The sequence below is a fragment of the Mesoplodon mirus genome, assembly GCF_964341445.2.
Source record: "Mesoplodon mirus genome assembly, chromosome: 3".
Classification (NCBI taxonomy): Eukaryota; Metazoa; Chordata; class Mammalia; order Artiodactyla; family Ziphiidae; genus Mesoplodon; species Mesoplodon mirus.
In genome coordinates this window covers 40,879,648-40,906,113 of record NC_138978.1, presented here as the reverse complement: position 1 = coordinate 40,906,113, position 26,466 = coordinate 40,879,648, and the positions used below count along the sequence as shown (strand labels likewise).

The window sequence follows — 26,466 nt, the reverse complement described above, 5'->3', positions numbered from 1 at the left end:
CGGGCCCAGCCGCTCCGCGGCACGTGGGATCCTCCCAGACCGGGGCACGAACCCGTGTCCCCTGCATCGGCAGGCGGACTCTCAACCACTGCGCCACCAGGGAAGCCCGGTTGTTTGTTCTTTTGATATTGACCTGCATGAGCTGCTTGTAAATTTTGGAGATTAATCCTTTGTCCTTTGCTTCATTTGCAAATATTTTCTCCCATTATGAGGGTTGTCTTGGTTGTCTTTTCGTCTTGTTTATGGTTTCCTTTGCTGTGCAAAAGCTTTTAAGTTTCATTAGGTCCCATTTGTTTATTTTTGTTTTTAGTTCCATTTCTCTAGAAGGTGGGTCAAAAAGGATCTTTCTGTGATTTATGTCATAGAGTGTTCTGCCTGTGTTTTCCTCTAAGAGTTTGATAGTGTCTGGCCTTACATTTAGGTCTTTAATCCATTTTGAGTTTATTTTTGTGTATAGTGTTCGGGAGTGTTGTAATTTCATTCTTTTACATGTAGCTGTCCAGTTTTCCCAGCACCACTTACTGAAGAGACTGTCTTTTCTCCATTGTATATTCTTGCCTCCTTTATCAAAAATAAGGTGACCATATGTGCGTGGGTTTATCTCTGGGCTTTCTATCCTGTTCCGTTGATCTATATTTCTGTTTTTGTGCCAGTACCATACTGTCTTGATTACTGTAGCTTTGTAGTATAGTCTGAAGTCAGGGAGCCTGATTCCTCCAGCTCCATTTTTCTTTCTCAAGATTGCTTTGGCTATTCGGGGTCTTTTGTGTTTCCATACAAATTGTGAAATTTTTGGTTCTAGTTCTGTGAAAAATGCCAGTGGTAGTTTGATAGGGATTGCATTGAATCTGTAGATTGCTTTGGGTAGTATAGTCATTTTCACAATGTTGATTCTTCCAATCCAAGAACATGGTATATCTCTCCATCTATTTGTATCGTCTTTTTTTTTTTTTGCGGTACACGAGCCTCTCACTGTTGTGGCGTCTCCCGTTGCGGAGCACAGGCTGTGGATGCGCAGGCTCAGCAGCCATGGCTCACGGGCCCAGCTGCTCCGCGGCATGTGGGATCTTCCCGGACCGGGGCATGAACCCGTGTCCCCTGCATCGGCAGGCGGACTCTAAACCAGTGCGCCACCAGGGAAGCCCCTATTTGTATCATCTTTAATTTCTTTCATCATTGTCTTATAGTTTTCTGCATACAGGTCTTTTGTCTTCTTAGGTAGGTTTATTCCTAGGTATTTTATTCTTTTTGTTGCAATGGTAAATGGGAGTGTTTCCTTAATTTCTCTTTCAGATTTTTCATCATTAGTGTACAGGAATGCAAGAGATTTCTGTGCATTAATTTTGTATCCTGCTACTTTACCAAATTCATTGATTAGCTCTAGTAGTTTTCTGGTAGCATCTTCAGGATTCTCTATGTATAGTATGCCATCTGCACACAGTGACAACTTTACTTCTTCTTTTCCAATTTGGATTCCTTTCATTTCTTTTTCTTCTCTGATTGCTGTGGCTAAAACTTCCAAAACAATGTTGAATAATAGTGGTGAGAGTGGGCAACCTTGTCTTGTTCCTGATCTTAGTGGAAATGGTTTCAGTTTTTCAGGATTCTTTTTTTAAATTGACAAATAGTTTATCATCTTTTGTTTCTGAAGCCTTTTTTGTTACTATTATGAGAAAAATGTAACAAACACCCATTTACCCCTATAAGAATTGTATATAACAATTAACATTTTGTAAAATTTACTATATCTTTTTTTTCTGATATATTTTACCACAAGTAGAGACATGATATTTCACTTCTATTTCTGTGTGCATCTCCAAAAGGAAGTCTTATACAATCTTAATATCATTATCACACTTAAATTAATAGAACTTTCTATTATCAGCTAATAGTAGTTCTTATTAAAATTTCCCCAGCTCTCTTTTATAACTAGTTTGTTCAAATCAAGATCCAGTAAAGTATCATTATTGTATTTAGTTGTTAAAATTCTTAATTCTCCTTCAGAGTCAGAAGTTGAATATAGTACTGTGCTTTCTCTATGCTTTCCTTTCCTTGTATCGAAAAAGCTTTGTAACAATCAGAACTTTTCAATAATAGAACAGGCATGGAGGAATTAGTGAGCTCTTTGTTAGTGGTGTTGTTTCAGTAGGCTGAGTTAACTCTGGCCTCTGTAGTGTCCAATCCAGTGGACACTTTTCTTCATATTATTTGACTGATTTGTGACATCTGATATGTTTGTCATTCCCGCCTTTTTTAAAAAATAAATTTATTTATTTATTATTGGCTGCATTTGGTCTTAGTTGCTGTGTGCAGGCTTTTCTCTAGTTGTGGTGAGTGGGGGGCTACTCTTTGTTATGTTGCACGGGCTTCCAATTGTGGTGGCTTCTCTTGTTGTGGAGCACAGGCTCTAGACACACGGGCTTCAATAGCCGTGGCTTGCAGGCTCTAGAGTGCAGGCTCAGTAGTTGTGGCTCGTGGTCTTAGTTGCTCCGCGGCATGTGGGATCTTCCCGGACCAGGGCTTGAACCTGTGTCCCCTGCATTGGCAGGTGGATCCTTAACCACTGCGCCACCAGGGAAGCCCTGTCGTTCCCACCTTTGACCTGTGTGACTTACTTCCTCTTGGTTTTATTCTTACCTGTGTTGTTTCTTTTTGTCCTGTATATGTTGATGTTCCCTTGGCCTCTTTTAAAAAAAATAAAATAAATTAAAAAAAGATAAATAATTTGGCTGCATTGCATCTTCGTTGCTGCATGCAGGCTTTCTCTAGTTGCGGCATGTGGGCCCTAGGGAGCACAGGCTTCAGTAGTTGAGGCACATGGGCTCAGTAGTTGAGGCGCGTGGGCTCTAGGGCTCACGGGCTTCACTACTTGTGGTACGTGGGCTCAGTAGTTGTGGCTCATGGACTCTAGAGCACAGGCTCAGTAGTTGTGGCGCATGAGCTTAGTTACTGTGTGATGTGTGGGATCATCCTGGACCAGGGTTCAAACCTGTGTCCCCTGCATTGGCAGGTGGATTCTTAACCACTGCACCACCAGGGAAGTCTGCATGTATCTTTCTGAATTAGAGTTTTGTCTGCATATATGCCAAGGAGTGGGATTGCTGGATCATATGGCAACTCTATTTTTAGTTTTTAAAGGAACCTCCATACTGTTTTCCATAGTGGCTGCACCAATTTGTATTCCCACCAACAGTGTAGGAGGGTTCCCTTTTATCCACACCCTCTTCATCACTTATTATTTGTAGACTTTTTAATCATGGCCATTCTGACAAGTGTTTTGCATTTCTCTAATAATTAACGGTGTTGAGCACCTTTTCATTTGCCCATTGGCCATCTGTATGTCTTCTTTGGAGAAATGTCTGTTTAAGTCTTCTGCCCATTTTTTGATTGGGTTGTTTTTTTTTGTTATTGAGTTGTATGAGCTGTTTGTATATTTTGGAAATTAAGCCCTCATTGGTTGCATCGTGTGCAGATATTTTCTCCCAATCTGTAGGTTGTCTTTTCATTTTGTTTATGGTTTCCTTTTGCTGTGCAAAAGCTTGTAAGTTTGATTAAGTCCCATTTGTTTATTTTTGCTTTTATTTCTATTGCCTTGGGAGACTGACCTAAGAAAATAGTGGTACAATTTATGTCAGAGAATGTTTTGCCTATGTTCTCTTCTAGGAGTTTTATGGTGTCATGGCTTATATTTAAGTCTTTAAACCATTTTGAGTTTATTTTTGTGTATGGTGTGAGAGAGTGTTCTAACTTCACTGATTTCTATGCAGCTGTCCAACTTTTCCTAACATCACTTGCTGAAGAGACTGTCTTTTCTCCATTGTATATTCTTGCCTCCTTTGTTGAAGATTAATTGACTGTAGGTGTGTGGGTTTATTTCTGGACTTTCTATTCTGTTCCATTAAGCATATGTCTGTTTTTGTGCCAATACCACACTGTTTTGATTACTGTAGCTTTGTACTATTGTCTGAAGTCTGGGAGGGTTATGCCTCCTGCTTTGTTTTTTTCCTCAGGATTGCTTTGGCAATTCTGGGTCTTTTATGGTTTCATATAAATTTTAGGATTATTTGTTCTAGTTATGTGAAAAGTGTCATGGGTAATTGATAGGGATCACATTAAATCTGTAGATTGCTTTGGGTTTTTCCTCACCTTTAAAAAATTTTTTATTTATTCCTTTTACTTTTCAGTTTTTTTGGCTGCACCACGAGGCTTGTGGATCTTTGTTCCCCAACCAGGGATTGATCCTGGGCCATGGCAGTGAAAGCTCCGAGTCCTAACCACTACACGGCCAGGGAATTCCCATTTTGTTCACCTTTTTTTTTTTTTTTTTTTTTGCGGTACACGGGCCTCTTACTGTTGTAGCCTCTCCCGTTGTGGAGCACAGGCTCCGGACGCGCAGGCTCAGCAGCCATGACTCACGGGCCTAGCCGCTCTGCGGCATGTGGGATCTTCCTGGACCGGGGCACGAACCCGTGCCCCCTGCATCGGCAGGTGGACTCTCAACCACTGCGCCACCAGGGAAGCCCTGTTCACCTTTTTAAAGTCACTTCTTTGGGACTTCCCTGGTGGTCCAACAGTTAAGACTCTGTGTTCCCAATGCAGGGGGCCTGGGTTCGATCCCTGGTCAGGGAACTAGATCCTGCATGCTGCAACTAAGCTGCAACTAAAAAAAAAAGATCCCGCATGCCGCAACTAAGACCCAGCACAGCCAAATAAATAAATAAATAAATATTAAAAAAAGAAAACAAACTTGTAATGCCCTGTACCTTGTGGGAACCCAATTAACATTTGACTTTTTAACAGAGGGGATTCTTGAATTGGCCAAAAGATTGGACTAGTTAACCTCTAAATGCCTTTTCAACTTTCAACCTAAGTTTCTGTTTTATGTCATGACCTAGGGCCTTGTGGATTGTAGTTACAACAGCATATAATATGCGTATCCAAAAGAGATAATAACAGTTTTAAGAACTGGCTTTTGATCTGTGTGGTACTAATATATGCCATTGTGTATACTCATGGCTAATTAAGTAGGAGATGCCACTTTTTATGTTAGATTGCTTTTGGTTTGAATGGAAACTGCAACTCATTATTTCACAGCAGGATGGCAAGTTCAGCAGTGTTGCTTTTATTTTTGATTAGGCAGTCATCCTGAAATGTGTCTGTATTTGCTGTGTTGGTCCATAGAAAGGACAGCAGCTGAGCAGACTGTGATGTAGATTTGCCATGTGGTTGGTCATGATATACAGCTAATGTACTTATCAGTATTCCTGTTCAGGAAAATGGCCAGTTTTCTGGGCTACATCTTACCCGTAATGAATCCTTGTTTTATTTTGAATTAGAGGGGGGATTTTTATGATGATAGAAAGAAAACAAAGTATGATTAGGATATTAGGATATTATGTTTGCATTCTTTTTCTACTCTTTATACCCAGGGTATAAATGTCCACTGAATTCTCAGAAATCCTTTTTACTCACTTGTGGGACTTCATTACCAACTCTGTACACACATGATTCCATATTTGGATGGATGTTGAAGATTATGGTTGCTGGCTGACACTTTGCCATATCCTGTTACCTGTTGGTTGATAGCTGTTCAGTGCGTTACAGGATTTTATTTACATCTACGTTGTTGTGAAGTTTCATCTCCTTCATTCCTGTGGAATGAAAGTGTAAGAAACAACTAATACTGTACATTAGAATGGAAAAGAAGGGCTGATTGGGGGTTGGCATATCTTTCCTGTCAGCTTGGCATCCATTCTTTAAATAGTCTGTTTAAACCAATGTTAATTTATTTATTTATTTAGTTTTTAGCTGCATTGGGTCTTTGTTGCTGTGCGCGGGCCTTCTCTAGTTGCGGCAAGTGAGGGCTACTCTTCGTTGCAGTGTGCGGGCTTCTCATTGCGGTGGCTTCTCTTGTTGCAGAGCACGGGCTTTAGGCGTGCGGGCTTCAGTAGTTGCAGCACGCGGGCTCCGTAGTTGTGGCTCGCGGGCTCTAGAGTGCAGGCTCAGTAGTTGTGGCGCACAGGCTTAGTTGCCCCGTGGCATGTGGGATCTTCCTGGACCAGGGCTTGAACCTGTGTCCCCTGCATTGGCGGATGGATTCTTAACTACTGCGCCACCAGGGAAGCCCAATGCTAATGTTTTGATCTATAGAATGTGATGAAGAGACTAAAGGCTTTTGCTTCAGCGGCTGGTGGTGTTAAATTAGGGTGGAGAATAGTAGTAGCTTTGTACCTAGCTAGTAAGCTGTAATTTTTCACAGAAATTTAGCTGTTTTTCTGGAGGAGACATGTCATAGTGGGAAGTATTTGGATTTGGAACTCTTGATTTGAATCCAGAGTCTGTCAGTAGTTGTTTGAATTTGTTTGAATTTAATCTCTCAGTGTTTTAATTTCTTTCTCTTTAAATTGGAGATGATAACACCTACCTTGCAGAGTTGTCATAAAGGTTATCAAAAACGCAAAAACATTTGGTAGAAGGCATGGCCTATGGTAAATGGTGGCTGCAGTTGTTATTATTTCCATAAGCATTTCAGATGGGCGTATGGTCTACTTGGGAGTCCTAAAAAAGTTTCTTGATTCTCTGGAAAATGATTTGTGGAATTCCTACTTTGAAAAGATAAAAATATATAATATTGGTTATAGGATATTTAGTTCACTGACTTTTTTATTGATAGCTTTTCAAATTACTTTCTCCAATCAAAGCTTTTAATTGTACTTTCTTTGGGAAAAATAAATCAATCCCAGTGTAAGTGAAAATTAGCCTTTGAAAAGACAAACCTTCCTATGCAGAAAAGAAAGGAAAAAAGTTTTGAACTTTCCAGTTTATAAATATTGAAATTGAGAACACAATTACTAAAAAATTATTTGTGTCCTTGTAAGCAACATAATTTTGGCATTTTTGAAAGACTGCTGAAGGCTGTTTCCTGGTTTAAGAACAAAACTGATTAAGCTTTTCTGACACAGTGCTTCTTAACGGGGGCACTATTGGCATTTAGGGCAAGACAGTTCTTTGTTATGCAGGACTGTTCTGTGCATTGTAGGACATTTAGCTTCCCTGGCCGCTGCCCACTAAAATGCCAATAGTGCCCACCCCACACCCCCACCATTGTGACAATAGCTCCTCCCTGACAAGAACCTCCTTCCTCCTAAATCTTCACATGACCCTAATTGAGAACCACTGGGACTCTCGCTGGGATATTTTTAGGGAAGCAGCTCACAGTATCATCAGTTTCCATTTAGGAATTCCAAGTTTTTACAAGCTTAAAATTCTTGATCAACAATGTGTAGTCTCTTGAATCAAATAACCTCTTTACAGCGAGAGTAATTGTAGTTGTTTTTTTGTTCCACCCAAAATGTATACTTTTTTTTTTTTTTTTTTCAAAATGTATACTTTAAAGGCACTATTTGTATCAAAAGGTAATATTCCTTAAGTGAGACCAAGAGAGGTAATCCAGAGTCTGAAAACAGCATAAAATCTCACAAGTTTCAAAGAATGTATTGTCTGATTTTAAAATTAGTTATTTTCAGATTTTAAAAAATAGGGCATGGTTTCAGAGTCTGTTCATACACACCTTTGCTGCCTTTTATGGCTAATTAAAATTTATCAGATTAAATTGAAAGCTATTTGTAACTTGGTTGGTTTCATTTAAAATGTGGTCATTCAGTATGCTGGCCAAGGAAGCAGAAGGCATGGTTTGGAAGTTTTCCCATGCTCAGCACTTTTCCAAAATGGATTAATAAAGTTCTTACTCCCATAAGGGGACTGTACTTTTTATCCCTCAACTGTCTAGTAATTAGTATTGCTTTAGCATATAATAGGGGCTCTACAACTAAATATCAGTGTTTGTCATGAGTGCTTTTATATTTTAAGTTTGTGGACTTGAATAAGTAAGGCTATCCAAAAATTCTCCCAATGGTTTTGACTTTTTAGGCTAAGATATAAATATTCCTTGGACCAAAAACTATAGTCGAACTATTGCAGAATAAAAGTTTGAGAATCTTGAGACTTGGCTTGCACAGTGGGATGCTATTTATTTGCCAAATTGTTTTCAGTTTTTTTGGGCTGAGCATACTGCATAGCTGTTGTATTGGCAATAGACTTTAAAAAAAAGAAAACAACTGTTAGAATTCTTTTTTTATTAGGAAAATTAAATATAGAAAAGAGTACAATATAATACCACCCAGAATTAACAAATATTAGTGAAAAAAATTAGCAAACATAGCATTTTGTGTTTGTTATAGGTTTGTTTTTTAATAAAAGGAAACAAAACATTATTGTTATAGTTGAAGTCTCCTTTATTTCCCTTCCTTATCTCACTTTTCTTCTTTCCCACCAAGGCAACTACTACAATGAATTTAGTGGCTGGCTTTCTAGTTCATGCTTTTATCTTTTTTTTTTTTTCTGGCTGCGCCTTGCGGCATGCGGGATCTTAGTTCCCTGATGAGGGATCCAACCCGAGCCCCCTGCATTGGAAACACGGAGTCTTTTTTAAAAAATATTTTCTTTTATTTATTTATTTTTGGATGCATTGGGTCTTCGTTGCTGCCCGTGGGCTTTCTCTAGTTGCGGTGAGCGGGGGCTACTCTTGGTTGTGGTGCGCGGGCTTCTCATTGCGGTGGCTTCTCTTGTTGCGGAGCACGGGCTCTAGGCACACGGGCTTCGGTAGTTGTGGCGCACGGGCTTAGTTGCTCTGCGGCATGTGGGATCTTCCAAGACCAGGGCTTGAACCCGTGTCCCCTGCATTGGCAGGCGGATTCTTAACTACTGCGCCACCAAGGAAGCCCCAGAAGCACGGAGTCTTAACCACTGCACTGCCAGGGAAGTCCCCCTAGTTCATGCTTTTAGACATTTACTATAAATATTTATCTTTATATAATAATCATAATAAGCAGCAGGACTTGAATGCTTACTGTTTGCCAGGCACTGTTCATTTAATCAATACCCCTTGGTGATTGTAAGGATTAAATGAGTTAATACATATAAAATGTTATAATATAGATACTAATTTATTTCCATTTTATAGATGGGAAACTGGAGATGTAGAGAGGTTTTGAAATAACTTGACCAGGTTCACATAGCTTCAAGTTACAGAGCAAGGATTTGAATACAGATTTGTTCTGGAGGCTATACCTTTAATCAGTATGCTGTCCTGCCTCTCTATAATATATGTTATTTTATATGTTTAAAAAATACATTTTTTAATTAAAATGGTATCATCCTGTAGGATGGTCCTACAGTTTTTTTGGTAACTTCTTAAAAATTGCTTTGAATTCAGTTTAAAAAAATTTATTTATTTAGGGCTGCATCGGGTCTTAGTTGTGGCACTCAGGATCTTTTGTTGTGGCTCACAGGCTTCTCTCTAGTTGTGGTGCATGGGCTCAGTAGCTGTGGCTCACAGGCTCAGTAGTTGTGGTGCACGGGCTTAGTTGCCCTGCGGCATGTGGGATCTTCCTGGACCAGGGCTCAAACCCGTGTCCCCTGCATTGGCAGGCGGATTCTTAACTGCTGTGCCACCAGGGGAACCCTACATCATCTTTTTTTTTTTTTTTTTTTTTTTTTTTTTTTGCGGTATGCGGGCCTCTCACTGTTGTGGCCTCTCCCGTTGCGGAGCACAGGCTCCGGATGCGCAGGCTCAGCGGCCATGGCTCACGGGCCCAGCCGCTCCGCAGCATATGGGATCCTCCCAGACCGGGGCACGAACCCGTATCCCCTGCATCGGCAGGCGGACTCTCAACCACTGCGCCACCAGGGAGGCCCCTTACATCATCTTTTTAAAAAATTTTTATTGGAGTATAATTGATTTACAGTGTTGTGTTAGTTTCTGCTGTACAATAAAGTGAATCAGTTACACATATACATATATCACTCTTTTTTTAGATTCTTTTCCCATATAGGTCATTACAGAGTATTGAGTAGAGCTCCCTGTGCTATACAGTAGGTCCTTATTAGTTATCTATTTTATATATAGTAGTGTGCCTATGTTAATCCAAATCTCCCAATTTATCCCTCTCCCTCTTTACCCCCTGGTAACCATAAGGTTGTTTTCTACATCTGTGACTCTATTTCTGTTTTGTAGATAAGTTCATTTGTACCTTTTTTTAGATTCCACATTATACCACGTTGTCTTTATCCATTCATCTGCTGATGGACACTTAGGCTGCTTCCATGTCTTGGCTGTTGTAAATAGTGCTGCAATGAACATTAGGGTGTATGTATCCTTTTTTTTCTTTTTCAAATTTTATTGAAATGTAGTTGATTTACAATGTCATGTTAGTTTCAGGTATACAGCACAGTGATTCAGTTTTACATATACATATATATATGTATATATTGTTTTTCAAATTCTTTTCCCTTATAGCTTATTAAAAAATATTGAGTATAGTTCCTTGTGCTATACAGTAGGTCCTTGTTTGTTATCTATTTTATATGTAGCAGTGTGTATCTGTTAATGCCAAGATCCTAATTTATCCCTCCCCCGCTTCCCCTTTGGTAACCATAAGTTTGTTTTCTATGTCTATGGGTCTATTTCTGTTTTGTAAATAAGTTCATTTGTATCTCTCTTTTCTTTTTAGATTCCACATATAAGTGATGTCATATGATATTTGTCTTTGTCTGGCTTACTTCACTTAGTATGGTAATCTCTGGGTCCATCCATGTTACTGGAAATGCCATTATTTCATTCTTTTTTTATGGCTGAGTAATATTCCATTGTATATATGTAGCACATCTTCTTTATCCGTTCCTCTGTCAGTGGACATTTAGGTTGCTTCCATGTCCTGGCTATTGTAAATAGTGCTGCAACGAACGTTGGGATGCATGTATCTTTTTGAATTATAGTTTTCTCTGGATATATGCCCAGGAGTGGGATTGCAGGATCATGTGGTAGTTCTATTTTTAGTTTTTTAAGGAACCTCCATACTGTTTTCCATAGTGGTTCTACCAATTTACATTCCCCCCAACAGTGTAGGAGGGTTTCCTTTTCTCCTCAACTTCTCCAGCATTTATTGTTTGTAGACTTTTTTTTTTTTTTTTTTTTTTTTTTTTTGCAGTACGCGGGCCTCTCACTGTTGTAGCCTCTCCTGTTGCGGAGCACAGGCTCCGGACGCGCAGGCTCAGCGGCCATGGCTCAAGGGCCCAGCCACTCCGTGGCATGTGGGATCTTCCCGGACCCTGGCATGAACCTGTGTCCCCTGCATCGGCAGGCGGACTCTCAACCACTGCGCCACCAGGGAAGCCCTGTAGACTTTTTAATGATGGCCATTCTGACTGGCGTGAGGTGATACCTCACTGTAGTTTTGATTTGCATTTCTCTAGTAATTAGCGATATTGAGCATCTTTTCATGTGCCTGTTGGCCGTCTGTATGTCTTCTTTGGAGAAATATCTGTTTAGGTCTTCTGCCCACTTTTTGATTGGGTTGTTTTTTTTTATATTGAGTTGCATGAGCTGTTTGTATATTTTGGAGATTAATCCCTTGGTTTGGTTGCTTTATTTTACAAATATTTTTGTACACTAAGTTAGTTGCTTTATTTTACATTTTCTCCCATTCTGTATTTTTCTAAAGTTTCTTTTTCTTTTCCATCTCTGTCCAAATTGTAATTGGCCTGGCCTTCTCTGCACTCAAGTCCTGATCCTCTTTTATATGCAGATGACTAGCTTAACTCCTTACAACTCTCATAGTGGAAAAACACTGAACTAAGTAATAATGAAATGGAAAAAGCTTGAGCTTTGCTGCTGGGTGGACCTTTGTTCCAGTTCTGGTTCTACCAGCTCTGTTTCCTTAGACAAGTTACTTAACCTCCTGAGCCTACATTTGTTTTTCTGTAAAATGGGGATCATACCTGCCTTGGTGATATATTTTGAGGATTAAATGAGAAAGTGCCTGTGAAATTCTTGGTGTTTTTTTTAAAAAGCTATTAATATTCCCCTTCCCTGCTGTAGGGGATCTTCAACTCTTAGTGTACATAAGAATCACTGGGAAACTTGGTAAAATTTCCAGGCCTCACTCCAAGAGATTCTGATTTAGTAGGTCAAGGTTGAGACCCAAGAATCTGAGTTTTAAATGAAGTCCTTGGGTAATTTTGAAGCAGATGATCAACAGACATACTTTTAGAAGTGCATTATCCTTGGTTCTAAGTCTAGCTTTGCTAGTAAATACCTTATAGCTATGGGCACATTATTTACGCTTTCTGGTCCTTGTGTTTCCTAAAATATAAAATGAACTTCATGGTCTCTACTGGCTGTAAAATTTTTAAAATGTTGGTCTTATAATGCTAAATTTTTGATCTGGTGATCTGTTGCCACTTTTTGGCAGAGGTTCAATAGAGGTACTTAAATGTTTCATTCTTTTTTTCTTCTTTTTTTTGGCCGTGTCAGGTCTTAGTTGCGGCACGTGGGATCTTTTTTTTGTTGTGGCATGCGGGCTGTTCGTTGTGGCGTGCAGGCTTCTCTCTAGTTGTGGCATGTGGGTTCTCTCTCTAGTTGTGGCACTTGGGCTCCAGAGTGCATGGGCTCTGTACTTTGCAGCATGCGGGCTCTCTTGTTGAAGCCTCAGTAGTTGTGGCATGTGGGCTTAGTTGCCCCGTGTCACGTGGGACCTTAGTTCTCCGACCAGGGATTGAACCCGCGTCCCCTGCACTGGAAGGCAAATTCTTTACCACTGGACCACGAGGAAAGTCGCAAATGTTTTGTTCTTTAGGAACTTGGATTATTCTTCCTTCTGTGAAGACTGGTGACACTAGCTAAGCAAAAATAATTTGTTTTAAAGACACAGTTATAACTCATGGAACCTTAAGCCAGGATGCAGTTAGGCCTCAGGAATCAGGGATTAGAGCACATTAGGAAAAGCAAGAAGTTCTTGACTGTCTGTGCCTTTTTTTCCTCTGCAAATTTGCCTCAATCCCTTGGCTTTTCCTGCCTTCAAGCCTGCGTGGTAGAAAATCGCCATGGCCAACAGCTCCTGAGTTCACATGGTTTCCATTTTAGAAAGCAGCCAGACTGAGGCTGGAATATCTTAATTCCAATTCCAAATTGCCCAGAAAGGAAATGTGATTGGTCCATATTGGGTAGAATGCTACCAACTTTGGCTACAGCAGGGTCATATTGTAAGGATGTCCCTGCAAGCCCTGCTGCTAATTCTCCATGATTGGAGGTGGTAGAGGTATTCTGGGTTGGATATTCATCACATTTATGGAAGTGTTTCACTAATTGTAGAATCACAATGTTGTATTTTGCATAGGACTCTTACAATTGATTCTTTTTTAAAAATCTTTTTCAATACTAATTTTATTTTATTTTTATCAAAAAAATTTTTTTATTTTAAAAATATTTTATTTATTTATTTATTTGGTTGCACTGGGTCTTAGTTGTGGCTTGCTGGCTTCTTAGTTGTGGCATGCATGTGGGATCTAGTTCCCTGACCAGGGATTGAACCTGGGGCCCCTGCATTGGGAGCGTGGAGTCTTAACCACTGTGCCACCAGGGAAGTCCCAAAATTTTTATTTTATATTGGAGTATAGTTGATTAACAATGTTGTGTTAGTTTCACGTGTACAGCAGAGTGATTCATTTATACATATACATGTAACTATTCTTTTTCAAATTCTTTTCCCATTTAGGTGATTACAGATTATTGAGCAGAGTTCCCTGTGCTACACAGTAGGTCCTTATTAGTTATCTGTTTTATATATAGAAGTGTGCATGTGTCAATCCCAGTCTCCCAGTTTATCCTCCCCCCATATTCCTGGTAACTATAAGTTTGTTTTCTACATTTGTGACTCTGTTTCTGTTTTGTAAGTTCATTTGTACCATTTTTTTTAGATTCCACATGTAAGCGATATCATATATTTGTCTTTCTCTGTCTGACTTCCTTCACTCAGTATGACAATCTCTAGATCCATCCATGTTGCTGCAAATGGCATTATTTTGTTCTTTTTTATGGCTGAGTAATATTCCATTGTATATGTGTACCACATCTTCTTTATCCATTCTTTTGTCGGTGGACATTAAGGTTGCTTCTATGTCCTGGCTATTGTAAATAGTGCTGCAATGAACATTGGGGCACAGGTATTGTTTCAAATTATGGTTTTCTCTGGATATATGCTCAGGAGCGGGATTGTTGGATCATATGGTAGCTCTGTTTTTAGTATTTTAAGGAATCTCCATACTGTTCTCCATAGTGGGTGTACCAATTTACATTCCCACCAACAGTGTAGGAGGGTTCCCTTTTCTCCACACCCTCTCCAGCATTTATCGTTTGTAGATTTTTTGATGATGGCCATTCTGACTGGTGTGAGGTGATACGTCATTGTAGTTTTGATTTGCATTTCTCTAATAGCCATGTTGAGCGTCTTTTCATGTGCCTATTGGCCATCTGTGTGTCTTCTTTGGAGAAATGTCTATTTAGGTCTTCTGCCCATTTTTTGATTGGGTTGTTTGTTTTTTTGATATTGAACTGCATGATATGTTTGTAAATTTTGGAGATCAGTTGCATCATTTGCAAATATTTTCTCCCATTTTGTGGGTTGTCTTTTTGTTTTGTTTATGGCATCCTTTGCTATGCAAAAGCTTTTGAGTTTAATTAGGTCCCAGTTGTTTATTTTTGTTTTTATTTCCATTACTCTAGGAGACAGATCGAAAAAGATATTGCGATTTATGTGAAAGAGTGTTCTGCCTGTATTTTCCTCTACCAGTTTTTAAAAAAATATTTATTAATTTGTTTGTTTGTTTGTTTAGGCTGTGTTAGGTCTTAGTTGGGGCATGTGGGAACTTTAGTTGCAGCATGCAGACTTCTTAGTTGCGGCATGCACACGGGATCTAGTTCCCCGACCAGGGATTGAACCTGGACCCCTTGCATTGGGAATGTGGAGTCTTACCCACTGGAGCACCAGGGAAGTCTCCTCTAAGAGTTTTATAGATGCTGGGAAAACTGGACAACTACATGTAAAAAAAAATTAAATTAGAACATCTTTTTAACACCGTACACAAAAGTAAACTTAAAATGGATTAAAAGGACTTCCCTGGTGGTCCAGTGGTAAAGAATACATCTTACAATGCAGGGGGCGCAGGTTCCATCCCTGGTCAGGGAACTAGAATCCCACATGCTGCGGGACAACTAAGCCCCGCGCACCACAACTACTGAGCTTGCGCCTCAACTAGAGAAGAGAAAACCCGCATGCCACAACTAGAGAGAAGCCTGTGTGCTGCAATGAAAAATTCCGCATGCCTCAACGAAGATCCCACGTGCCACAGCTAAGACCTGACACAACCAAAAATAAATAAATAAATAAAAAGTAAAACTTTTTAAAAAATGCATTAAAGACTTAAATATAATTGATTCTTGTGTAAAAAGTAGATGTAGGGAGAGACAGGCTAAAAGAAAAAGTGGGCTTTTGTTTTTATTCTTAGGTACCAGATGGGATGGAGCCTTCTGTAGTCACACTGCTGGACTGGGTTGTTTAATCAAGAGTGGAATTTTAAATTGCTTTTGGATATAGTTTTCTTCTTTTAAAATTATACAGTTTTATAGTATAAAATATTTGTCATCCTTCTTTTATATATTTGGACTTAATGATTTTTCAAATGAAGAGAAAATTATATGAGGCTGTGAAGGGCATTGGCAGGAGCACAGGCTTTTGAATCAGACAATCTGGCCTGTTAACTTTATCTGTACCATTTGGTGACTGTATGATTGCTTGACCTCTCTGTGAAATGAACATAATAATCCTTATATCATGGATTATTTGAGAATCAAATGACATGACATATGTGTAACTCTTATAGTATGTTTCCTAGATAATAGGTACTCAACGAATAATAGATATATCACCGCTTTTCGAAGGTAAAAGCATAAAGTGTTTTTTAGATCTGAAAATCAGGCGCTAGAATATGAAAGAGGAAATATTTTTACATTGATAATGTACTGTATGCCTGTATTTATTATTCATTAATGGTTTTAATGAAATATCATTTTAATCTCTTATTTAGTGACGAGCCAGAAGAGAAGTAAAACTCAACAGAAATTTACTATGTGTGGAATTCATTCCTAAAAGAAGAAAAAAAGTGATTATTGAGACTATGGATCGGAGCAAACGGAATTCAATTGCAGGATTTCCTCCGCGTGTGGAACGTCTTGAAGATTTTGAAGGAGGTGGTGGAGGGGACGGGAACATGACCCAGGGGGGAAGAGTGTGGCCCTCTTCATACCGAGCTCTTATAAGTGCCTTTTCCAGACTGACGCGTTTAGATGACTTCACCTGTGAAAAAATAGGGTCTGGCTTCTTCTCTGAAGTGTTCAAGGTGAGTGATGCATCAGTTTTTCTCATATTGTCTTGTTGATGGTCAGTTTCACTGCAGAGTTGACAGTTGTGTTTAATTAAGACGTAGGCTTTGCCTTGTCAGAGTGCTATGGATCTTGAGCAGTGTTACAAACTGTCCTCTTGAGCTATCTATTAACTTGTAAGATATTTTATTTATTTTAATTATAAAAATACTACATGCGGATCAAAAATTAAAATAATATAGGGGCCTCTTCCACTCCCCCAGAATTCTTATCATCCCAAATGGAAACTTTGTACCCATTAAAAAATAACTCCCTCCACTACCCTTAGCCCTGTTAATGTCTGTTGTGCCTTCTGTCTCTATGAATATGTCTATTCTAGGTATCTCATATTAATGGAATTATACAATATTTGTCCTTTTATGCCTGGCTTATTTCACTTAGCATAATGTCCTCAAGATTCATCCATGTTGAAGCGTATATCAGAATTTCGTTTCTTTGGAATTCTCTGGTGGTCCACTGATTAGGACTTGGTGCTGTCACTGCCGGGGTTCTGGTTTGATCCCTGGTCCGGGAATTAAGATCCTGCAAGCCACACGGCAGGGCAAAAAAGAAAAAAAGAATTTCTTTTTGTATCTGAATAATATCCCCTTGTATGTATATACCACATTTTCTTTATCCATTCACCTGCTGATGGACATTTGGGTTGTTTCCTCCTTTTGATTATTGTAAATAATGCTGCTGTGAACACTGATGTACAAGTAACTGAGTCCCTGCTTTCAGTTCTTTTGGGTATTTACCTGTAAGTGAAACTGATGGGTCATATAGTAATTCTATGTTTAGCTTTTTAAAGAAATTGTGGTAAAATACACATAACATAAAATTCACTATCTTAACCATTTTTAAGTGTACAGTTTTAAGTATATTCACATTGCTGTGCAACCAATCTTCAGAACTTTTTCATCTTGCAAAACTGAAACTCTGTACCTACTAAATAATTCTTCCCTTCCTTCTCCCCGCAGCTCCTGGCAACAACCATTCTACTTTCTGTTTCTATGAGTTTGACTACTCTAGATACCCTATATAAATGAAATCATGTAGTTTTTGTCTTTTTGTGATTACCTTATTTCACTTAGTCTGTTTTACTTTTTAAGGAACCACCATACTATTTTCTGTTAGTTGTACCATTTTACATTCCCACCAGCAACGTACAACAGGTCTCATTTCTCCATATTCTTACTAACGCTTGTTCTTTCTTCCTTCCTTCCTTCCTTCCTTCCTTTCTTTCTTCCTTTCTTTCTTTATTTCTTTCTTTCTGATATTAGCAATTCTGGTGGGTATGGAGTGATATCTCATGTGGCTTTGATTTGCATTTCTCTAATGACTAGTGATGTTGAGCATCTTTGAATTGGCCTTTTGTGTATCTTCTTTGGAAAAATATCTATTCAAGTCTTTTGTCCTTCTTTTTTTTTTTTTTTGCGGTACGCAGGCCTCCCACCGCTGTGGCCTCTCCCGATGCAGAGCACAGGCTCTGGACGTGCAGGCCCAGTGGCCATGGCCCATGGGCCCAGCCGCTCTGCGGCACGTGGAATCCTCCTGGACCAGGGCACGAACCCACGCCCCCCGCATTGGCAGGCAGACTCCCAACCACTGCGCCACCAGGGAAGCCTTTTTTGTCCATTTTTGAGTTCGATTTTATTTGTATGTAAGGGTCATATCCTTTATCAGATATATGACTTGAAAATATTTTCTCCTATTCTGTGGGTTGTCTTTTTACTCTCTTATAGTGTCCTTTGATGCACACAAGTTTTTAATTCTGATTATGTCTAGTTTACCTAGTTTTTCTTTTGTTGCCTGTGCTTTTGGTGTCATGCCCCAAAATAACTTCCAAATCTAATATCATGATTTTCCCCAATGATTTCTTCTAAGAGTTTTATAGTTTTAGCTCTTACATTTATGTCTTTGATCCATTTAATTTTTGTATGTGGTGAAAGGAAAGGTCTAACTTCATTCATTCAATGGTGCTGAGTTTTCCCAGCACCATTTGTTGAAAAAAACTGTTCTTTCCCCATTGAATGGTCTTGGCACCCTGTTGAAAATCAATTGATCATATGTGCCAGTGTTGATAACACTTTTATTTTATTTAAAAAAATATTTATTTAGGGACTTCCCTGGTGGCACAGTGTTTAAGAATCTGCCTGCCAATGCAGGGGACATGGGTTCAATCCCTGGTCCGGGAAGATCCTACATGCCACAGAGCGACTAAACTCATGCGCCACAACTGCTGAGCCTACGCTCTAGAGCCTGCGAGCCACAACTACTGAGCCCATGTGCCACAACTACTGAAGCCCACACACCTAGAGCCCATGCTCTGCAACAAGAGAAGCGAGAAGCCACTGCAATGAGAAGCCTGTGCACCACAACGAAGAGTAGCCCCCACTCGCCGCAACCAGAGAAAAGCCCACGCACACAATGAAGACCCAACGCAGCCAAAAATAAAATAAATAAAAAATAATATAAATAAAAAATAAATAAATTTATTTTAAAAAAAGTCATTGCCATACCCAAGGTCATCTAGGTTTTCTTCTGTGTTATCTTCTAGGAGGAGTTTTACAGTTTTGCATTTTATGTTTAGGTCTGTGATCCATTTTGAGTTAATTTTTATGAAGGTGTAAAGTCTATGTCTAGATTCATTTTTTTGCGTGTGAATGTCTAGTTCTTCCAGCCCCATTTCCTGAAAAGGCTATTTTTGCTCCGTTTTATTGCCTTTGCTTCTTTGTCAAAGATGAATTGACTGTATTTATGTGGATTTCTGGGCTCTCTATTCTATTCCATTCATCTGTTTGTTTATTCTTTCATCAATACAACGAAGTCTTGATTACTGTGGCTTTATAATATGTTTTGAGGTCAAGTATTTGTTCTTCTTTAACACTGAGTTGGCTATTCTGGGTTTTTTGCCTCTATATACACTTTAGAATCAGTTTGTTGATATATACAAGATAACTTGCTGGGATTTTGGGATTGCATTGAGTCTATAGATTAAATTGGGAAAAACTGACATTTTGACAATATCGAGTCTTATCCATGAACATGGAATACCTCTCCATGTATGTAGTTCTTCTTTGTTATCTTTCATCAGAGTTTTGTAGTTTTCTTCATACAGATCTTGTACATATTTTGTTAGATTTACACCTAAATATTTTATTTTGGGGGTTGCTGATATAAATAGTAATTTGTAATTTTAAATTCTACTTATTCATTGCTGGTATATAGGAATGTAATTGGGCTTTTTTGTACTAACCTTGTATCTTGCAGTCTTACTATAATTGCTTATTAGTTTCAGGAGGTTTTTTTAAAATTAATTAATTAATTAATTAGGCTCCCTCAGGTCTTAGTTGTGGCATGTGCGATCTTCGTTGTGGCATGCGGAATCTTTCGTTGCAGCACACAGGCTTCTCTCTAGTTGTGGTGCTCAGGCTCCAGAGAACACAGGCTCAGTAGTTGTGGTGCGCGGGCTTAGGTGTCCCACGGCATGTGGAATCTTAGTTCCATGACTAGGGATCAAACCTGTGTCCCCTGCATTGAAAGGTGGATTCTTAACCACTGGACCACCAGGGAAGTCCCTATGTGCTCTCATCATTTCTAGTGTAATTTGGTTTGATTTCCTTTTTTTTTTTAAACATCTTTATTGGAGTATAATTGCTTTACAATGGTGTGTTACTTTCTGCTTTATAACAAAGTGAATCAGCTATACATATACGTATATCCCCATAGCTCCTCCCTCTAGTGTCTCCCTCCCACCTGATTTCCTTTTTAATCTAAGGATTATATAAAATGAGATTTTAAAATTTCCACACAGTAAGTTTTCTTTTGGTAATTGTTTGATATTTAATTTCTAATTTTAGTGCATAATGATCAGAGAAAATGGTTTATATGAAGTCTGCCTTTGGAGTATAATTTAGATTTTGTTTTGGTGTAATGCATGATCAGATTTTTTTGAATGCTGCAAATGTGTTTGAAACAAATATGAATTTCTATTTGTTTGCATAAAGTTCTATATATCTCTGTTAGATTAAGCTTTTGTATTGTGTTATTCAGATGTTATATGGCCTTCTTTATTTTAGTCTAATCTATTTCTTTGAAAAAGTTCTATTAATAGTTCCTAATGTGTTTATAGATTTCTCCTTGTGTTTCTTTCAGCGTGTTATTTGTTTACAGGCCATCTTGTGAAGTAGATATTAATAGAAATTCATTATTATTATTGGATTGTATGCTATAGATGGATTGTATATTTTATAAATGCTAGTTTTTTATTTTTATCCCACCTTATGCTTTTAGCTTTGATTTCTACTTTATGTGATATCAATATTGTGTACCTTCTTCCTCACTGTATGCATTTGTCTGTTGTTTTGGTTATTATTTTCCCAGTATGTCTTTTTCTATCTCTATTTTTATTCTGTCTGTGATAGTACATTTTTAATGTGTGTCCTGTGAAACAGTTTTTTTTTTTTTTTTTGCTGTACGCGGGCCTCTCACTGCTGTGGCCTCTCCCGTTGCGGAGCACAGGCTCCGGACACACAGGCTCCGCGGCCATGGCTCGCGGGCCCAGCCGCTCCGCGGCATGTGGGATCTTCCGGGATCGGGGCACGAACCCGTGTCCCCTGCATCGGCAGGCGGACTCTCAACCACTGCGCCACCAGGGAAGCCCGAAACAGTTTTATATTTAGGTTTTTTGATCCAAAATTAAATTTGCCCATAAAGAGATTGTAATCTGTTTACATTTCTTTTTTTTTTTTTCTTTTTTTTTTTTTTGTGGTACGTGGGCCTCTCAGTGCTGTGGCCTCTCCCGTTGCGGAGCACAGGCTCCGGATGCGCAGGCTCAGCGGCCATGGCTCATGGGCCCAGCCGCTCCGCAGCATGTGGGATCTTCCCGGACCGGGGCACGAACCCGTATCCCCTGCATTGGCAGGCGGACTCTCAACCACTGCGCCACCAGGGAAGCCCCCTGTTTACATTTATTGTGATTACTTCTGTCTTTATACTGAGTAAACTCTTAAATGGTAATTTAATGAGTATAGAATTTAGGACAGTAGTTATTTTCCTCATCACTTTGAAATTGCTCTTCCCCTTTTTCTTCTTCTTTTTGTAGTTCATCTCTATTGTTGCTAATAAGTTAATTCTTAGTCTGGTTGTTACCCTTTTTATTTTTCATTTATTTATGTATTTTTTTTAAAGACTATGGTTTCTTTTTTTGGCTGCAGTGGGTCTTCATTACTGCACACGGGCTTTCTCTAGTTGCGGCAAGTGGGGCCTACTCTTCGTTGTAATGCGCGGGCTTCTCACTGCAGTGGCTTCTCTTGTTGTGGAGCATGGGCACTAGGCACACAGGCCTCAGTAGTCGTGGCACATGGACTCAGTAGTTGTGGCTCACGGACTCTAGAGCATAGGCTCAGTAGTTGTGGCGCACGGGCTTAGTTGCTCCATGGCATGTGGGATCTTCCTGGACCAGGGATTGAACCTGTGTCCCCTGCATCGGCAGGCGGATTTTTAACCACTGCGCCACCAGGGAAGTCCCAGGGCTTTTTTTTTTTATCTCTGTGCACTGCTGTATCCTCAGTGTCTAGAATTCTACTTGGCACATAGTACCCATTTTTCTACAAGGTTATTTTTCTTGTATCTTACTGATTTGTGGGACTCCTTTATATCTGTGCTATGAATTATAGATATTCTCCAAGATTGTAGTGCTTTTTAAGCTAGTTTTTAACAATTTTGCAATGTAGAAATAGTTCATTTTGTTTTTTACTGTCTTGACTTCTGTTTCTTTTATTATTTAGAAAGGCTGTCTGCACTCCTTTGTTATAAATAACATAATTTTTTTCTAATCACTTTTATGGTATTACTACTTATGTTTAAATATTTGATCCATCTGGAATTTATTTATTTTTTATATATATATATTTTTTGCGGTACCCGGGCCTCTCACTGTTGTGGCCTCTCCCATTGCGGAGCACAGGCTCTGGACGCGCAGGCTTCAGACGTGCAGGCTCAGAGGCCATGGCACACGGGCTCAGCAGCCATGGCTCACGGTCCCAGCCGCTCTGCGGCATGTGGGATCCTCCCGGACTGGGGCACGAACCTGTGTCCCCTGCATCGGCAGGCGGACTCTCAACCACTGTGCCACCAGGGAAGCCCCTGGAATTTATTTTTTTTTTTTTTTTTTTTTTTTTTTTTTTTTTTTTTTTTTTTTTTTTTTTTTTGCGGTATGCGGGCCTCTCACTGCTGTGGCCTCCCCCGTTGCGGAGCACAGGCTCCGGACGCGCAGGCCCAGCGGCCATGGCCCACGGGCCCAGCCGCTCCGCGGCATACGGGATCCTCCCAGACCGGGGCACGAACCCGCATCCCCTGCATCGGCAGGCGGACTCCCAACCACTGCGCCACCAGGGAGGCCCTGGAATTTATTTTTTAAGATGTGTACTCACTTCTACCAGCAACATTTAGTTTATCTCAATATTTAATATTTTTCTCACTGATTGGAAATGTTACCTTTATTCTATACTGAATTTTCTTAAGTATTTTGGTCTTTTTCTAGACTTTATTCTATTGCATTGAACTGTCTATTCATATATCAGCATTGCAGCTTTATTTTAATATCTGGTTAGTCTAGTTCTCCATCATTATTCCTTTTCAGAATTTTCTTGGCATTTCTTCCTTTTTTTTTTTTTTTTTTTTTTTGTGGTACATGGACCCCTCACTGTTGTGGCCTCTCCTGTTGTGGAGCACAGGCTCCGGACGCGCAGACTCAGCGGCCATGGCTCATGGGCCCATCCAGTCCACGGCATGTGGGATCCTCCCGGACCGGGGCATGAACCCGTGTCCCCTGCATTGGCAGGCGTACTCTCAACCACTGTGCCACCAGGGAAGCCCTCTTCCTTATTTTTAATGCGAGTTTTAGAATGAATTTGCCACTTTCTAAAAATACACTATTGCCATTTTTATTGAGATTTGAGTAAATTTATAGATTAATTTATAGAGAATTATTATCTTTATGATATTGAGTCTTTTTATATAACCACATGGCATGCCTTTTCATCTGTTCAAGTATTTTGTGTCCCTTTGTAGACATTAAAAAGTCAAAAAAATCTTCCACATTTCTTGTGATGTTTAGTATTAGTTTTTTCTTTTTTCTGTTGCAGTTGTAATTGAGAACTCTACTTCCATTATATCTTTTTGTGTGTGTGTGTGGTATGCGGGCCTCTCACTGTTGTGGCCTCTCCCATTGTGGAGCACAGGCTCCGGATGCGCAGGCTCAGCGGCCATGGCTCATGGGCCCATCCAGTCCACGGCATGTGGGATCCTCCCGGACTGGGGTACGAACCCGTGTCCCCTGCATCGGCAGGCGTACTCTCAACCACTGCGCCACCCGGGAAGCCCAACTTCCATTATGTCTTATGTTTGTTGTTTGCATATGAGGACTATTAATTTTTACATATTAATTTTTGGTGCATCTAGTATGCTGAGTTTTTTAATGTTTGCAATAGATTTTCAGTTGATTCACTTTGATTTTCCATCCACTTTGATGACATACAGTCATATCTGTGAATGATGATAAATTTATTTCCCATTTTTATATCTCACTTATCTTTTTCTCAATAAATTGCATTGATTAATACTTCCTAAAATGTTAAGTAATAGTGATATTTGACATCTTTGTGTTGTTCCTGACTTTAATGGAAATACTTGTAGTGTTTCCTAATTAAACATGATATGGTTTGGGGGCTGAAGTAGATATCTCTTTTTCTATTGGATCTTCAAAATCTTAACATAAAATCTCCTGTTTTGTGAATAATTATTTTTATGCAGTATGGATGTGGAATTTTTACCATATGTCTTTTCAAAGCCTGTAGTATGATTGTTAATTTTATGTGTCAACTTGACTGGGTCAGGGGGTGCCTAGATATATGGTCAAATTTTATTCTGGGTGTGTCTGTGAGAGAAAGTTTTGGATAAGATTATCATTTGATCAGTAGCCTGAGTAAAGCAGATTGCCCTCCCTAATGTGGGTTACCATCATCCAATCATTTGAAGGCCCATGTAGAACAGAAAGGCTGACCTTCCTATCATTAGAGGGAACTCCTCCCTGACTACTTTAGCTGGGATATCCGTATTTTGCCGCCTTCCTGTGGATTGGAACTGAAATATTGGCTCTTCTTGGGCCTTGAGCCTGCCAGCCTTTGGACTGGAACTTACACTATTGGCTCTCCTGGTTCTCAGGCCTTCAGACTTCGACTGAAATTACCAGTGGCTTTCCTGGGTCTCCAGTTTACTAACTGGAGCTCTTGAGACTTCTCAGTCTATAACTGTGTGAGCCAATTCCTGATAATAAATCTCTTTGTCTCGGTATACATCCTGTTTGTTCTGTTTCTCTGAAGAACTCTGATACATATGGTGATACATGTATTTTCCTCTTTTGCTCTCTTAGTAAAGTGAATTATATTAGTAGGTAGCCTAATAGTGAGTTATCTTTGCATTCCTGGTGTATTATTCTTTAATGAGTTGCTAACTTCTTTTTTTTTTCTTTAATTATTTTCTTTCTTTATTTTTGGCTGTGTTGGGTCTTTGCTGCTGTGCATGGGCCCCAACTAGCTGCAACAAGCGGAGCCACCTTGCCGCGGTGCACGGGCCTCTCACTGCAGTGGCCTCTGCCGTTGCGGAGCAGTGGCTCTAGGTGCGTGGGCTTCAGCAGTTGTGGCACGTGGGCTCTAGAGCACAGGCTCAGTAGTTGTGGCCTACGGGCTTAGTTGCTCCGCAGCATGTGGGATCTTCCTGGACCAGGGATCGAACCTGTGTCCCCTGCATTGGCAGGTAGATTCTTTTTTTTTTTTTTTTTATAAATTTATTTATTTATTTATGTATTTTTGGCTGTGTTGTGTCTTCGTTTCTGTGCGGGGGCTTTCTCTAGTTGCGGCAAGTGGGGGCCACTCTTCATCGCAGTGTGCGGGCCTCTCAATGTCGCGGCCTCTCTTGTTGCGGAGCACAGGCTCCAGACGCGCAGGCTCAGTAGTTGTGGCTCACGGGCCTAGTTGCTCCGCGGCATGTGGGATCTTCCCAGACCAGGGCTCGAACCCGTGTCCCCTGCATTGGCAGGCAGATTCTCAACCACTGCGCCACCAGGGAAGCCCTGGCAGGTAGATTCTTACCCACTGTGCCACCAGGGAAGCCCCACTGTGTTTATTTTTAAGGTTCATGATGAATTTAGCTAGTTTGGTCTCTTAGGAAATAATTAAGACTTATGAACTAGGGCAGTGGTTCTCAACTGGGGTCAGTTTTGCCCTCCTAAGAGATATTTTGCAATGTCTGGAGATATTTTTGGTTGTCACAGCTGGGCAGGGAGTGCTACTGGCATCTAGTGGGTAGAGGCCAGTGATGCCATTAACATTCTACAATGCACAGGATAGCCCTCCACAACAAAGAATTGTCTGGCCCAAAATGTTAATAGTGCTGAGGTTATAAATCCCTGGCCTAAAAGCACTAAAAAGATGAAAGTATAACATCTGTTACTGAATTTAGGAAGAATATACTTTTAGAAACAAAACAGTTTGGTTATACATTTAAAACCATTTGTGAGCTTCAAAGAGTTTCCTTTGATTGTTATTCTTTTCTTTTTCACGTTTTTAAAAACTATAAAACAGATTAGGGTAATTTCATTGTTTCTAGGAAAATGACTTAAAATATTTTGGATGTTAGTGAAACCTATTTAGGGAAGAACCGAGGTATGTGTAAGAAGAGGTGATATGAGTGTTTGTGTGTACATTTGTAAAGTAAGGGAAAAGAATGTAAAACCAAATGGCACAATGGCCCTAATCTCTTACCTTCTGGTAAGTGGAAAATCTATTCAGCTTTAGTGTAGCAGTGGCTGACAACCTGTTCAGTGTTTTAAATTAAGAGTGCTTCTGGTAGGATACAGTAGAAGGCTCTTAATTTCTTTTTTGTTTAATTAATTAATTTTTTTGGCTGTGTTGGGTCTTTGTTTCTACGCGTGGGCTTTCTTTTTGGTTGTGGTGAGCGGGGGCTACTCTTTGTTGCAGTGTGCGGGTTCTCATTTTGGTGGCTTCTCTTGTGGAGCACAGGCTCTAGGTGTGCGGGCTTCAGTAGTTGTGGCATGCGGGCTTCAGTAGTTGTGGCTCGCGGGCTCT

General features: G+C 39.8%; 1 protein-coding gene across 3 annotated transcripts in view; it reads left to right on the top strand.

The window, feature by feature from the left end:
- TESK2 (testis associated actin remodelling kinase 2) overlaps positions 1–26,466 on the top strand; it is a 135,223-nt gene that overhangs the window by 13,652 nt on the left and 95,105 nt on the right. For 2 of the 3 annotated variants that reach the window (XM_082613345.1, XM_082613344.1), the window contains exon 2: positions 15,982–16,293. In XM_082613345.1, coding sequence (XP_082469471.1) covers positions 16,072–16,293 — 222 coding nt within the window. In that variant the 5' untranslated portion in view covers positions 15,982–16,071. Of the gene's footprint in view, positions 1–15,981; positions 16,294–26,466 lie in introns of those variants that run through there. The other variant, XM_082613346.1, reaches the window with a different exon arrangement.